We start from the raw sequence: 14,548 nt of genomic DNA on the forward strand, positions 1-14,548 counted from the left end.
CTGTGTGTGTGTCTCTATGAATAAATAAATAAAATCTTTTAAATAAATAAATAAATTCATTCTATGATAATAGCCAGGATATCAAAACTGGTCAAGGACAGGAGAAAGGAAAGGCCAATTTCACTATTTAACACAGACATAAAAACCCTGAATAAATTATCAGCAAATTTAAGCCCATCAAAGATAACAAGAATGAAACACACATCATGGCCAAGCAGGGTTTAATCCAATGGATGAAAAGATGGCTTAACATTAGAAGATGTATTAATGTAATTCACATATAAAAATTTAAAGAAAAAAAGCCCATATGCTCCTCTTAATAGATGTAGAAGGAAAAAGCACAGTAGAATTTAATACCCAACACTTCTTAAGAAAATGTATCTACCAAGAATCTATTGCAATGACCATACTTGGGATGAAATGTTAGAAGCATTCCATTTAGAACTGGGAACAAATGAGAATATCTGTTATCAGTGCTTCTATGAAATATTGTACTGGAAGGTCTAGTCCTAGCCAGGGAAACAAGACAATAAAATGGGATGAAAGTTACAAAGTTTCAAAAGGAGGAGAGAAAATTGCCAAGATTTGCATATGATAGAATAAAACTTTTGATCACTTGGGAGTATGGAAGGTGGCACAGTGAATCATGCTCAGATATCCCTTCTCCCCAACCACCACTCCAACTAAAGACTAATCACAGTTGAAAATCAAAAGAGAGAGAGAAAGACATAGCCAATCTTAAATATAAAGATTATGTCACCATTCCAGTATGGTGCTGGGTTCCTAGTTTGGCAGAAGGCAATGGTTGTGAGAATTCAGCTCTGTGAAGTAAGCAGGATCCTAGAGTGCTCCATGTTAGGTGTGGAAGGTCAGCACCAGGCCCCTGTGAGGTAGGGAGGGGCTCTGCAACTCAGTAAAGGAAGCTAAAAACAAAAGCAATATAACCAAAAAAACATTGCTATTGACTTTTTGACTGGGGCTTATAGCTTTATTTAGGGGGGCAGGATGGAAAGAGGAGGCCTCACTAATAAGATCTGAGCTGAACTGGAGAAGACAGTCTAAAGATGAGGGGTGAGGGGAGGGTGCCTGGGTGGCTCAGTCAATTAGGTGTCTGACTTCGGCTCAGGTCATGATATTCAGGGGTCCTGGGATCAAGCCCCTAGTTGGGCTCTGGGCTCAGCAGGGAGTCCACCCAGCCCCCCTACCCCTACTCTTGCTTTGTCTCTCTCTCTCTCTCTCTCTCTCAAATGAATAAATAAAATCTAAAAAAAAAAAAAAAAGAAAGAAAGAAAGTAAGAAGAGAAGGGAAGGGGGTGATGGGAGAAAGTAGGGAGAGGCCAGACACAAGCTTCTCATTAAACATTGAAATGAAACTCATCTATTATGTTAGAAGTCAAGATACTAGTTATCTTTGGGTTGGTAGTGCTTAAGAGAGAGGAGATATGTGCAAAGGGTTTTAAGAACCTAGTAATGTTCTATTTCTTGATCCAGATGATAGTTACACAGGGGAATTCACTCTGAAAATCCATTAATCTATATATTAATAATCTGTGCACTTGTCTGTATATATGCTGTATTTCAGTAATGAGTTTACTTTTTTAAATCCTGCAAACAAAATGTTTAAATACAGAGACATCTGGGTGGCTTGCCTTTGGCTCAGGTCGTGATCCTAGGGTCCTGGGATCGAGTCCTGCATCCGGTTCCCCACGGGGGGCCTGCTTCTCCCTCTTGTATCTCTGTCTCTCTCTCTGTCTCTCATGAATGAATAAATAAAATCCTTAAAAAGTGTCTAAATATATACAGAAATTGAATGTTTACCAAGATAGTCAATAAAGCCAATAAGTGAACCATGAATTCATTCCAGGTAAAATAATATTTTAAAAGCCTTTGACAGGGGCAGCCCCAGTGGCGCAGCGGTTTAGCGCTGCCTGCAACCCAGGACATGATCCTGGAGACCCTGGATCGAGTCCCACATCAGGCTCTCTGTATGATGCCTGCTTCTCCGTCTGCCTGTGTCTCTGCCTCTCTCTCTCTGTCTCTATGAATAAATAAATAAAATCTTTAAAAAAAATAAAATAAAATAAAAGCCTTTGACAAAGATTTTAAAATAAGTATGCTGAGAATCTTCAAGGTTAAAAATAAAGATGGAACATAAGAAATTATGAAATAAAAACATGCATAAATGATAAATTAAGGTATTTAGGAAAAAACTAGTTCGAAAATTGGAAATGAAAAAGATGACCATTAAAATAAAAAAGGAATCAGGGACACCTGGGTGGCTCAGCAGTTTGGTGCCTGCCTTCCAGCAGGCCCAGGACGTGGTCCTGGAGACCCGGGATTGAGTCCCATGTTGGTCTTCCTGCATGGAGCCTGCTTCTCCCTCTGCCTGTGTCTCTGCCTCTCTCTCTGTATCTCTCATTAATAAATAAATAAAATCTTTAAAAAAATTTTTTAAAAAAGGAATCAATACTATAATATTCAGTACAGAAGTTAAAAGCTTTTAACATGAAAGTATAGTTAAAATGTATAGACAATAGATGGAGAGGTTCCAATTTTTATCCAGTAGCTGTTCTCTAAAGGAAGAGAATAGGAAAAGAAGCAATATTTTGAAAAGATAATGGTTAAAAATTTTCCATAATCAAAAAAACATATGAGTTCTCCAATCAAAAATTACACTTGGGGTAATGAGTGAGATAAAAAACAAATAGGAGCGCCTGGGTGGCTTAGTCGATTAAGCACCCAACTCTTGATTTCTGTTCAGATCATGAGCTCAGCGCCATGGGATTGAGCACCGCATCAGTCTCTATGCTTAGCCTGGTGTCTGCTTCAGAATTCTCTCTCTCCCTTTGCCCCCCTGTTTTATCAAATAAATTTTTAAAAGTATAAATAAATAAATCTATGTATCTATCTATGTATCTATGTGTCTATCTATCTAGCTATCAGTAGATTGTAACAGCAGAACATCAAAGATAAAAAAATATATTTTTAAAAATTCCCAAATGTATTGCACCATTTACAAGAAATGGATAATTTTCTAGAAAAATGTGATTTAGTGAAACCGAATCAAGAAGGAATAATAAGCCCAAATAAAACTATTAGCATCCAAACATTAAACTGGTAATCAAGAGCCTTCTCTGGCCCTAAAGTACACTAGAGCTAGGTGGTTTTATTTGAGAACTCCACTGCTTTAAAATATAAGTAATCTTTATCTTATATAAACTGTTTATAGAATAAAAACTTATTTCATGAGGTAATAATAATCCTAGTATCAACAGGACAAGGGTAACTCAAGAAAAGAAACTGATGGATAAATTTTTTATGGACATATATGCAAATAATATACATGTAAATACATAAAAAAATTTTTTTAATTGTGGCAAAATAAAATTCAGCATTATATTTAAAAACACACCATGATTAAAGAATTTGTCCCTGGTGATCTTAGTCTGATTAGGCTAGCACATGGGGCTTTAGAAGAAAATACGAAAAAGTGTCTTTAGAGTAAGATTGCTTAAACAAGACACCAGAAGCACAAATCATAATAAGAAGTAAGAATTAAGACGACAATGTAATACTGTTTTTTCTATCAAGGCGACAATATGAAAAATGTCTGATACTACAAAGCATTGGCTGAGAGGTGGGGAAACAGCCATGCTCGCATACTTACTAGTAAATGGTCATACCTTCTTTGCAGGGCAATATTTCCCACGTCTATCAAAAACGTAGAAGATAGAAATCCTTTCAGATCTAGTATATTGTGTATGAACAGCCATTTCAAATAACAAGATAGCTGTGTATGTTCTTTTTTTTTAATTATTATTCATTTATTTATGATAGACATAGAGAGAGAGACAGAGAGAGAGAGGCAGAGACACACAGGCAGAGGGAGAAGCAGGCTCTATGCCGGGAGCCTGACCCAGGACTCGATCCAGGGACTCCGGATCATGCCCTGGGCCAAAGGCAGGTGCCAAACCACTGAGCCACCCAGGGGTCCCATGTATGTTCATATGGAAGAATTTCACACACAAGATATAAGGAGGCCGTTTTATACACACACACAAATAAGCGCTTAAGGGAAAGCACCCATGCAGCTAAGCAGCACCTTTTAAAAGCCACCCTTCAATGCCGGAGGTGAATGCTGTCCTACTCATTGAACATCTGGGCAGTTAAGGGTGTGGAGTAGAGGCAGGAGGTGTTGCAAGAGAGGGAGAATGCTGGCAGACTTTCTGGGAGGTGTGAGGAGCATAGATGAACAAAAAGGCATGAGCAGCTCCAGGCAGAAGGATTGACACATTCTAAAGCTGGGCACGGACAATTAAATGTCTTGTGACACAACTGAATGGGGGCCTGTTATGGGGAACTTGGGGAGTGAGGGGGTCCACAGGGGAGGACCGGTGCCGGGAGGAGAGGGATCTTCACCAGCAGGAGAACCTCCAGGCCACAGGAGTGTTTAGATTTGCTACATTAAACCAGCAGGCATGGGATCCCTGGGTGGCGCAGTGGTTTGGCGCCTGCCTTTGGCCCAGGGCGTGATCCTGGAGACCCGGGATCGAATCCCACATCAGGCTCCCGGTGCATGGAGCCTGCTTCTTCCTCTGCCTATGTCTCTGCCTCTTTCTCTTTCTCTCTCTCTGTGACTATCATTAAAAAATAAATAAATAAACCAGCAGGCGTGGTGGGTGGACTTTTTACCTGGGGAAAGGTAAGATGCAAGTAGCACCTGCGGGAATGTTTTCTAAAGGCCATCCTGTCATCTGTGGTTAGCAGGGATGAGCTATCGTAGTCCTCCCAGGGAAGACGACAAACCTGAATTTGATTTGGGTCGGCAGATTAGCAAGGACATCTATTCTTCTCAGAGACAAAAATCTTCTTTAGTCAGGAAATTTTAAATTTTAAAATTAAATGCATCTTGGCACAGTGGATATTTTTAGGGTGGATGTCAATCATATTTTGGAATCGATCAAGGTTTGTTTTCTTTTTTTTTTTTTTTAATTTATTTATGATAGTCACAGAGAGAGAGAGAGGCAGAGACACAGGCAGAGAGAGAAGCAGGCTCCATGCACCGGGAGCCCGACGTGGATTCGATCCCGGGTCTCCAGGATCGCACCCTGGGCCAAAGGCAGGCGCCAAACCGCTGCGCCACCCAGGGATCACAAGGTTTGTTTTCTGATGTTCATCCTGGCTTGTGCCGGGCAAAGAGGATTATAATGCAGCTTTTGGAGAAAAGAGGACAAGAACAAGACACTTGGGAAGGTGTCCTGGTCGTCATCAGTCCCTTTATGATTGTAGGGTTTTTTTCCTCCCTCTTCTAAATTCATCTCAAGAGAGGGCTTTTAGGGGACCTTCCAAAGGTTAGCACTGCATAAATAGATGGCTTAAGCAACAGAACCACTGACTGAAAGAAATGCCACTCAAGGCCCGAGCTCCCAAATTACCTGCACTTCCAATGCTGAGCCACAGAAGGAGCCCCCACGAGCAGAAGTGTCTCTCCCTGAGGCCCGGGGGCATCGCTGAGCTGGAAGTCCCAGAGCTGGGGTGAAGCCGACTCCTACTAACCGGCCTCTTGAAGTTTTGGACACCACATACTCGCTTGGGTCTCAGTAATCATTAACTGGCCTCTTGACCTGCAGAAGAAAAATAAACTCTCCCTATTTGTTTAACCTTCACAGTTTTTTGGTTTCTTCTTCTCTATGAAAATAAGTACACTTTTGTTTTCTCTTTTTAAAGCAAGGGACATTGAAACACATTGTCCTTCCTCTCTGAGCCAAACATCATCAGGAAATGATTTCCTGTACCTCTCCCACTTCCTATTGTAAAATGTTAGTAAAAATCGAGGCAGAAGTCTTTCATCTTCTAGGTGGTGACAAAACCGTCGTCGTACTGGAATCATTTGTGGACTTGTTTGTCTCCCTAGGAAGACTCAGCAACTTGAGGTCAAAGACCATCTCCTTTCAGTTTTTTTGTGGGGGTTTTTGATTTTGGTTTGAGAGAGAGAGAGAGAGAGAGAACATGAGTAGGGGACGGGGGAGTAGCAGAGGGGGAGGAAGAAACTGACGCCCCACTGAGCAGCGAGCTCGGAGGACTTTGGGCCCAGGCCCAGAACCCTGGGATCATGACCTGAGCCAAAAGCAGATGGAGCCACCCGGGCATCCCCCTTTCAGTTTTGGATCCCCAGGGCCTAGAATAGAACTGAACCAATACGTGTCTCGTATACATTTAACAGGAAAGTGTAGAAGAATATGACATTTGCCTCTGAGAGTACTATCCCTTCATAGACTCTTGGAGCTAGAAGTAAAGCCCAACCTCTAAAAAGAGATGTTCAACTTCTTAAAATTTGCAAATAAAGGAACTGAACAGTAGTGAAAGAAAGTGACCTATAGAAACCCCGTTGCTAGAAGTGACTGGGCTGGCCTGGAACCAGGGCGTTTCCAGTATACCATATGGCCTCTTCACCCAAAGGAGTGATAGAAACCACAGGGAGCGAGTTTTAAGCAGGTCAGGAGAAAGGGGAAGGCAAGGTACTTGCCCAACGCTCCTTCGAGCACACTGCGACAACAAGGCAGTACTAAACCTCTTGGACAATAGCTCTGTGAGGTGAGTATAGCTGTAGGGCATAGAGAGGTTGAATAACTTGCATAAGGTCATGTGGAGTTAGGACAAACTAACCCCAGTGGCCATGGTCTGACATGTACCAGACAGTAACGACCCCCAGAGAGGCATGGGTGCCATGCCAGCATGGCCATGCCAGACCTACCCAAGTGAGGATAAAATGATTTTGGAGGGGGCAGCCCTTGCTTCCCTTTGTGCATGTGATCCCACAGGCCAAGCACTGCTGCCACCAGGAAGGAAAGGGGGCTATAAACAGGGCACTACTGAAGGCTATTCTGGGGTCACACACCAGCCAGGTGTGGCAGTCCCGGTCCTCAGAGAAGAGATACTGAGATGGGACTAGACATGTAAGAGATTTACTGGAGGTAACATGTGTCAAGGATAAGGGGAGCTAGAGAAGTTAGAGACAACCCTTAGACTGTGATGCAGGCCTGACACCTGTGAAGGAGAGGGGGAAGGAGAGAGGAAAGCATAGGAACAGTCTTGCACTGCCTCATTTCCTGGAATGTTCTGGCAAGGGAACTGGGGAATCCTCAAACTGAAATTTCTTGTCAATGCAGTCCTGTGTCTTATAGGAATGAACTTGGCTGAGCATCTCTACCCGGCTCAGTCACTAGCTGGGGTCATTGTCAACACAAAGACGAGGGTAGATCCAGAAAGGCAGCAACTGGGACCATCAATTGATTAGGTTCTCTGTAGCAGCAGATTGAGGGCTCCATTTTCATAGCCATTCACACCACCTCCAAGGCTGGCACGTCAAGCCTGTTACTCCAGTTATTCCAGCACGGTATTCCTTGTGGAGCGACATTAATACAGCTGACGTTTAGAGAGCACCTTCCCTCTCCCCTTTGTCATCTAGAACAGTGCTCCTCAGGTGGGGTTGGAGTGCTCCCACGCAGGATCACTAGCCTCAGCCTCATCCAGGAGACCTGAACCCAGCTGCACTGAATGAGAATCTCTGGCGTTGAGCCCAGGACTCTGCAGTCCCAGCACGCTCCTCAGAGGATTGTACACATGCTAGAATCACTAGTTTTCTGCTAACTCTTCCTACAGTCATCTCCATTTTACCAGAGATGAGCGTGAAGCTCAAAGAGCCCAGCAGCATGGGGAGCACAGCTGGAAGGGACCAAGGAAGGGGGTGGTGGTGGCAGATTTTTGAAGGTGAGGATAGAGACCTTCTATCAGGAGACCCTGAGGGAACACCAATTATAATCAGTGTATACGGTCTGTCTCCCTCAAGGAGAATGTCAGCCTCAGGACAAAATTCTCATGTCTTTTGCTCAGTGAGGTATCCCTAGAGCCTAGTACAGTGCCTGCCACACAGCTGGTGCTCAATATTTGCTAAGGGAGAAGGCATGGTACATCTGGTAGGGTGTGCTCGTCTGGAGAGGGCAGTGGCAACGGGCCTGAGCTGAGACAACACTTTGGTCCGCATTGTCTCGTGCAGTCAGATGGCTTCATTTGCCTGGGATCCAAGAACACGAGGCAGCAAACAAGAGTCCAAGGATGTGTGTTCGGTACCCAGAGTCCCCTGCTACATGCTCAGCACTTAGAACACCGTCTGGCATACAATAGGTGCTCACTAAATATTTGTTTGGAAAAAAAATGAGAGAGACAGAGAGAGAAGAGGAAAAGGAGGGAGGGACTGGAGAGAGGAGAGGGAGGCCTCTAGGCTGCCACCCTGGAGTCCACTGAATCCCCTTCAGCCTTCCTTGTCTGCCTGTTCCCAGTTCAGATTGCCAGCTTTCTCGCCTCCTGGCAGGATCCCTAGCTGACAGTTCCGTATGGGACTATCCCTTTAATTACTTGTGTTTGTGTGTCCGCACGTGTCTGTGGCATCACTGCCTTCGCTGGGGGGTGGGGCGCAGGCCTATGAACTAATATCATAACCAGTAGGGACTCATTCTAGGAAATATTTCTAGGCCTCACCAGCTTAGGACTACAAAATGAAGTCACATTGATTTTCAAAGTGTGTTTTTTAGTAGTTGTACATGTATATGGCTTTCTTAAAAATCAAGCACAAAACCATGTGGTATAAATATTAAATAAAAAAACATAAATAAATAAATAAATAAATAAATAGCAAATGACCTTCACCCCTGCCACTTGCAGGCCCAGCAGAAGGCAGTCATTGTTAGCGTTTTCTTGCATATTCCTCTACATATATTCGATCTCATCCTTTTGGAAATTTTTTACCCACTTACTGAACCTCTACACAAACCCTTCTGTACCTTGCTTTTCACACTCAACAAAATACTTTACACCTGCCTCGTTCTTTTTTTTCTTAAAGGTTGCATAAAATCCCATTAGATAGGCTATCTTGTGAAATTTTAGTGCCCAACTCAAAATGGCTCAAGCCCCATCCTACTCAATTTTTGGGAAGTCCAATGTTTTGCCAGGTTCCATTCCAATCTGAAGTGAATATTGCATCCACAGGCACAAGCACACACACACACACACACACACACACACACACACACCCTCTTCTCAGAACAAGCCAGAATGTATGAGCATAGAACAATCGATATGCTTATGGAGGAAGAATATTTCATGCCCCTTGTGCCCCAAACCACATAATTTTGCTTTAATTTTAATACCATCTCTGCTCTGTCTCTGTTTTTCTGGGGAAGAAAAGGTAGAGCCTGCTTTACATTTGCCCGGGCAAAAGGCCACATGTGGTTTTCCAGAATGGAGAAGTGTGTACTCCATAGGTGTTTCCAAGTCTCGAGTGTTGAGAGCGACTGAAAATTGTAGTGTTTTTTTTTTTTAATTGTAGTTTTTTAAATGACAGTTTGATACTAAAATTCTATGGTTTCATGTTTGTTTCCTTAGATCCCCTAACTTCAAAGCAAAATTATTTGTGAACCTCAAGGGCTTATCACTGGGTGTGCAGTACTGCAGGGAGGTTGTACGAGAAGGCTGGAAGCTCCAGGGTCCCCCCGGGTTGTGTCTTCCAAGTGGTGGAAGGAAATGGCTATGAGTGGTCCATCTGGGATCTTCCCTGGGTCTCCATTTCATGACAGGCTGATGGAAAGGAAACACCAAGAAATATTTTAAAATGTATTCTCTATATCCTTGACACATCTCCTTCCACCCTTCTGTTTGAGTGCTTACGATGCCAGGTACTATCTATGTGACCCATAAAACAATTCCACAGAAAAGGTACTATTACTGGTCCCATTTTACACATGTGGGAAGAGAGGCAGAGTGAAGTTAAATCATTTGCCCAAAGCTAATAAGCTGTGGAACAAGTTTTTGAATCTGAAAAACTGCCACCAGTGACCATGTCCTTATCCACTACAATGACTCATAGGTTGCTTAGTGTTTCAGAAAAAATTTTTCCTCCTGTGTGTCTCCTTTCCTCACACAACTGCTACACTCATGGTACTGCAGAGACTAGACGTGTGGGATTTTCTGCCACGAAGCAATTCTCTGCAACACCAGCTGGGTGTCCTACAATTTAACTCAACTTTGACACTATCTACCTAGAGATATGTTCAGCCCCATGAGGGTTCACCCCTACAAGATGATACTCCCCACTTCAGATGCCAATTGCTTGTGTGTGTGTTATTACTTGTGCTTCTGACTAATTGGCTTTAAACTGGAGGTTCCCATGACTCCCTCTCTGGGTTTGATCAATTTGCTAGAGCAACTCACAGCACTCAGGAAATCTGTTTACTTAACGTTTACCACTTTACTATAAAAGGAGGCAGATGAACATCCAGATGGAAGAGATGCCTATGGCGAGGTATGTAGAGAAAGAATGCAGGGCTTCCATGCCCTACCTGGGCATGCCAGTCCCCCAGCACCTCCATGGGTTCACCAGCCCCCAACTTAGGGCTCTCCAAGCCCTCTTCTTTGGGGATTTTATGGAAACTTCATCATGTAGGCATGCTCAATCACTAACTCCATTTTCAGCCCCTCTCCCTTCAAGAGAATGTAGGGGGGGGGGCAGGGCTGAAAAACCCAAGCTTCCAATCATGGATGATCTTGCTAGTGACCAGCCCTCATCCAGAAGCCATCCAGGAACCCATTCAGAGTGACTTCATTAGAACAAAAACACTCGTATCACCCCAAAATTTATAAGGGTTTCAGGAGCCCTGTGTCAAGACCTGGGGTCAGAGACCAAATATTAGAACTACAGATGCTCCTAGTACTCTTATAATGTAGAAAATCACAGGGGTTTTGGGGAACTCTGGCCCAAGGACACAGACCAATATACATATTTTCTATTATCTCACACCTAGTCGTACCCTCACCACAGCCTTCAAGGGAGGCCTTATTAGCCCAAATGTACATTAGCCCTCAGCAACCTGAGGCTCAGAGAGGTAACTATCATGTCCAGGGGCAGAGCCAGGTTTCAGCGGCAGGTCTTTCTGCAAAATGGCACAGAATGTGCCTTTTCTTAGGTCTGATTACCATGTTCCCACAAGAAGGAAAAAAAATGCATGCCTTCGGAGAGTGCCTTCTTCCCACTTTCCTAGATTCAGGGCTGGTATGAAATGAGGGACACCAGAAAGCCACATCTCAGCCCAAAATGTCACCTTCACTAGAGCAGTCTTCAGTAGAAATCATCTTGCTGAAGATTCATTTGTTTGATGAAGGCCATGTTTCCCAATTTCATTCAGTTCCACTTTCCCTATTCTTTTCATGTCCACTTAACACCATGTCTTACATGTCTTTCAAGTTTTCACTTAAGTAAACTTTAATAAATGTACTTTAGTAGGATGATTTGTATTAAAAGAAAACATAACGAGCCCCAGAAGTGGTCTGACAAGCAGACTGGGTCACCTCCAGCTGATGGCATTAGCAACAGGGGCGGGGTGGGTTGGGATGGTTGCCCATAGACCATCCAAAATGATGGAAAACACTGGTTTGAAGCATGGCCCTCTCTTCACAGCACAAAGCTCTATCTGCAGCTCTGTAGCTCAGGAGAAACCATAGGATTCTTTCTTGGATTCTTTCCCAATCTTCAGACAACGTAATTTTTGACTCATGTTCTTTGGACGTTAGAGTTGGAAGTCCATGGGCACCGAGCCCAGAGACCCTGAGAGAGGACACTTGCCTGACTGCCCTGCCTGAATAAATGATGATACTAAGACACAAAAAGGTAAAGGAGGAACCTTAAGTGGGGCAGGCGTGACCAAGCACAGTATGGAGAGAGAAGTCCCAATCATGGCCTAGGCATTGGCTGGAGTGTCTTCGGTGTCAGAGCAAGAGAAGGCTCTCTGAGGAGGGAAGGGATGCCGGGAGGAGAGTGGAGACTCTGTCCATCTCACAGCCTGACCTGGGCCCCATTCCGCCGCTCCCTACCCTTGCATCCGAATCCACATTTGAAGTCCTGACTTCTCATAGTTGTGGGAAGGTAAACAGAGGGCACAGGCTTCTACCATCACCCGTGTAACTCTTGGGTTTAATTTTGGCTTTGTCTAAGGAAAACTTTCTAATGACAGCTAATAGCTGTAGTGTGATAGGACTGAAGACACACGGCCTGGGTTTAAACCCCATCTCCTTCTCACCCTAGACGTGTGACTTTGGAAAGATGGCAGCTTCTTGGAGCCATTTCTTCATCTGTTGGTGGGTTGTGGTGAACTATCTGACATAGAGCAGCTCTTTCTTCCTCCTCTTCTTTTTCCTTCTCCAAATGGAAAGAGTCTACCCTACTCCCTAGATGTCACTTCTTCCAACCCCCAAACCCTAAAGATGACAAATGATGGCAAGGCTCCCCACTATGCCCTATCTGGATGATCCCTGGATTCCTAACCAGATTCCTTGAGGAACTGATCCAGTAGGCTGGCTGGTTGTGAAATCCTCAGAATCTCCATTCCTTCCCCACACTTCCCATAGCAATGTGGTTGTCTCAAAAAAAGATGCCCTTGAGAGGTTAGGGAGGGGAGTAAATAGAGAATATGGTGGCTGAAGAAGCTTGAAGAAGGCTGGATTAGGTCAAAGCTAATTTTGCAGATCTTAAAAAAAATATTGCCAAGACTTCTAGACAAATCTAGCAACCTTAGATAACAAAGAAAGTGAATGACCATCATATAGGTCAAAAATATATCTTTAATTCCTGTAATGTTACACATGACCTGTTGCCTGTTTTAGTACACAGATTAACTTGATAAACATGATAAATTCATACTGTGCATCAGATCATTTTCCTTTTTTTTAATCAGGTCATTTTCTAATTTACTTTAACATGCATATAATAAGTTTATCATCTCTTCCATCAGTTCATTCTCATTCTTCCTCCTTCTACACAAACACACACACACACACACATACACACACACACACACATACTCAGAGTCAGGAGCAAAGGTGGAGACCATGAGCCAGATGCAGGTGGGTGGGCAGAGGTGGTGAGGTGTGTGTGCAATTGTTCTTTTCTGGTTACCTCTCCTTTCTGAGAGAGATAGCAAAGCAAGGTCACCAGTTGGGAATAAAGTCTGAAGACAAGGTTTTGAGGTTTGAGAAGAAAGAATCTGAAAGTTTGAACTCTTTTTGAAGTGTGCCTGTGATGAAGAAAGAGAATCTCAGAGCAAATATAGCCTGAGGCATCTCTAGTGTCTTTCTCTAGTGTCTCTGGTTGTAGCTGAAATCCTACCTGGGAAATAACAAATGCTTAGGCCCCCCTCTCCTCCCCCTCCTACCTCCTCCACTACATTCTAAAGGGACTGGGAAGACTTGCAAAGACAAATCCCATAGGATTTAGGAGCTAGCACAATGACTCTATTATCAGACCTCCCTTCCCTCACCTCCCCCAGCTAAAAACTAGTGATTTGAATGAAAAATAAAGAGAGTTACACTTCTGTGGAGCATCTCCCTTACCTTCTTGAAGGGGTCGGAGAGGTGGTGCTTTTTCTTATCCTTCACGAGCCAGTGAGGGAGGGCCTACCAGCTGAGATTGAAGATGACCACATCAAGGTCACACTGGCATCTATCTCTTTCTGAGTTGGATGTCTCAGGGCCTATTTGAGACATTGAGGGGGCAATGTAAGATAGCAGCAGGTGGGAAGCCTGCACTCCCACTGCTGGATGTGAGCAGGAAGGACAAGTTTCCCTTGGGCTGAGTGACCCCCTAGAAAGACAGTTGTCTTGAGCCTTTCCTACCAGTGCTCCACCAATGAGAAGGGTCTCGAGGCAACACTGGGGAGGAGCAAGGAGCCCAGTAAAGGGACAAGAGGAATGTCCCCATTTCTTCTCTAAGTTCCTTGGGCCCAGGAACAGTGGTGGGAAGGATGGCATCACATTAAAGTTCTAGAATTGATAAAACTGGAGTGGGATTCCCACTTCTAGGTAGAAATCCAAAGGAAATCAGGGGCACCTGGGTGGCTCAGTCAGGCATCTTATACTCAGGTCATGATCTCAGTGTCCTAGATTGAGCCCCATACCGGTCTCCCCACTCAGCAGGGAGTCTGCTTGTCTCTCTGCCCCTACCCCGGCTTGTGCGCTTTCTCTCTCTCTCTCTCAAATAAATGAATGAATTATTTTAAAAAAGAAATCCAAAGGAAATCAAAACAGGGTCTCAAAGGGTTTCCACTTCCATGTTCACTGTAGCATTATCCACAATAGCCAAGATATGGGAACAATCTAAGTGTCAACAGATGAATAAAGAAGATGTGATATATACACACACACAACACAGTATCATCCAGCTATGAGAAAGAAGGAAATCTAGCCATTTGTGACAACAGGGATAGACTTTAGGGAATTATGCTAAGTGAAACAGCCAGACAGAAAAAAAAAAATGAAAATACTGCATGGCATCACTTATATGTGGAATCTTCAAAACAAAACAAAACAAAAACAAAAAAGGTCAAACTCATAGAAACAGAGTAGGAAAGTGGTTGCCAGGGACTGGGAGGTGGGGAAATAGGGAGAGGTTGGTAAAAGGGTACAGACTTTCAGCTGTAAGATCAATAAGGTTTGAGGACCTGAG

General features: G+C 43.7%; 1 protein-coding gene across 15 annotated transcripts in view; it reads right to left on the bottom strand.

Moving 5' to 3' along the window:
• PLA1A (phospholipase A1 member A) overlaps positions 1 to 14,548 on the bottom strand; it is a 49,317-nt gene that overhangs the window by 29,762 nt on the left and 5,007 nt on the right. For 14 of the 15 annotated variants that reach the window (XR_012024470.1, XM_072812347.1, XM_072812346.1 and 11 more), the window contains exons 2-4: positions 13,438 to 13,577; positions 9,476 to 9,633; positions 5,436 to 5,624 (exon numbers count right to left, since the gene is read on the bottom strand). Coding sequence is in view for 14 of the 15 variants with exons in the window: in XM_072812347.1 (XP_072668448.1) it covers positions 5,436 to 5,508 (73 nt within the window). In the remaining variant the exon portion in view is untranslated. The remainder of the gene's footprint in view (positions 1 to 5,435; positions 5,625 to 9,475; positions 9,634 to 13,437; positions 13,578 to 14,548) is intronic. The other variant, XM_072812345.1, reaches the window with a different exon arrangement.

This window comes from Canis lupus, chromosome 35, assembly GCF_048164855.1.
Source record: "Canis lupus baileyi chromosome 35, mCanLup2.hap1, whole genome shotgun sequence".
NCBI classification, from domain to species: Eukaryota; Metazoa; Chordata; class Mammalia; order Carnivora; family Canidae; genus Canis; species Canis lupus.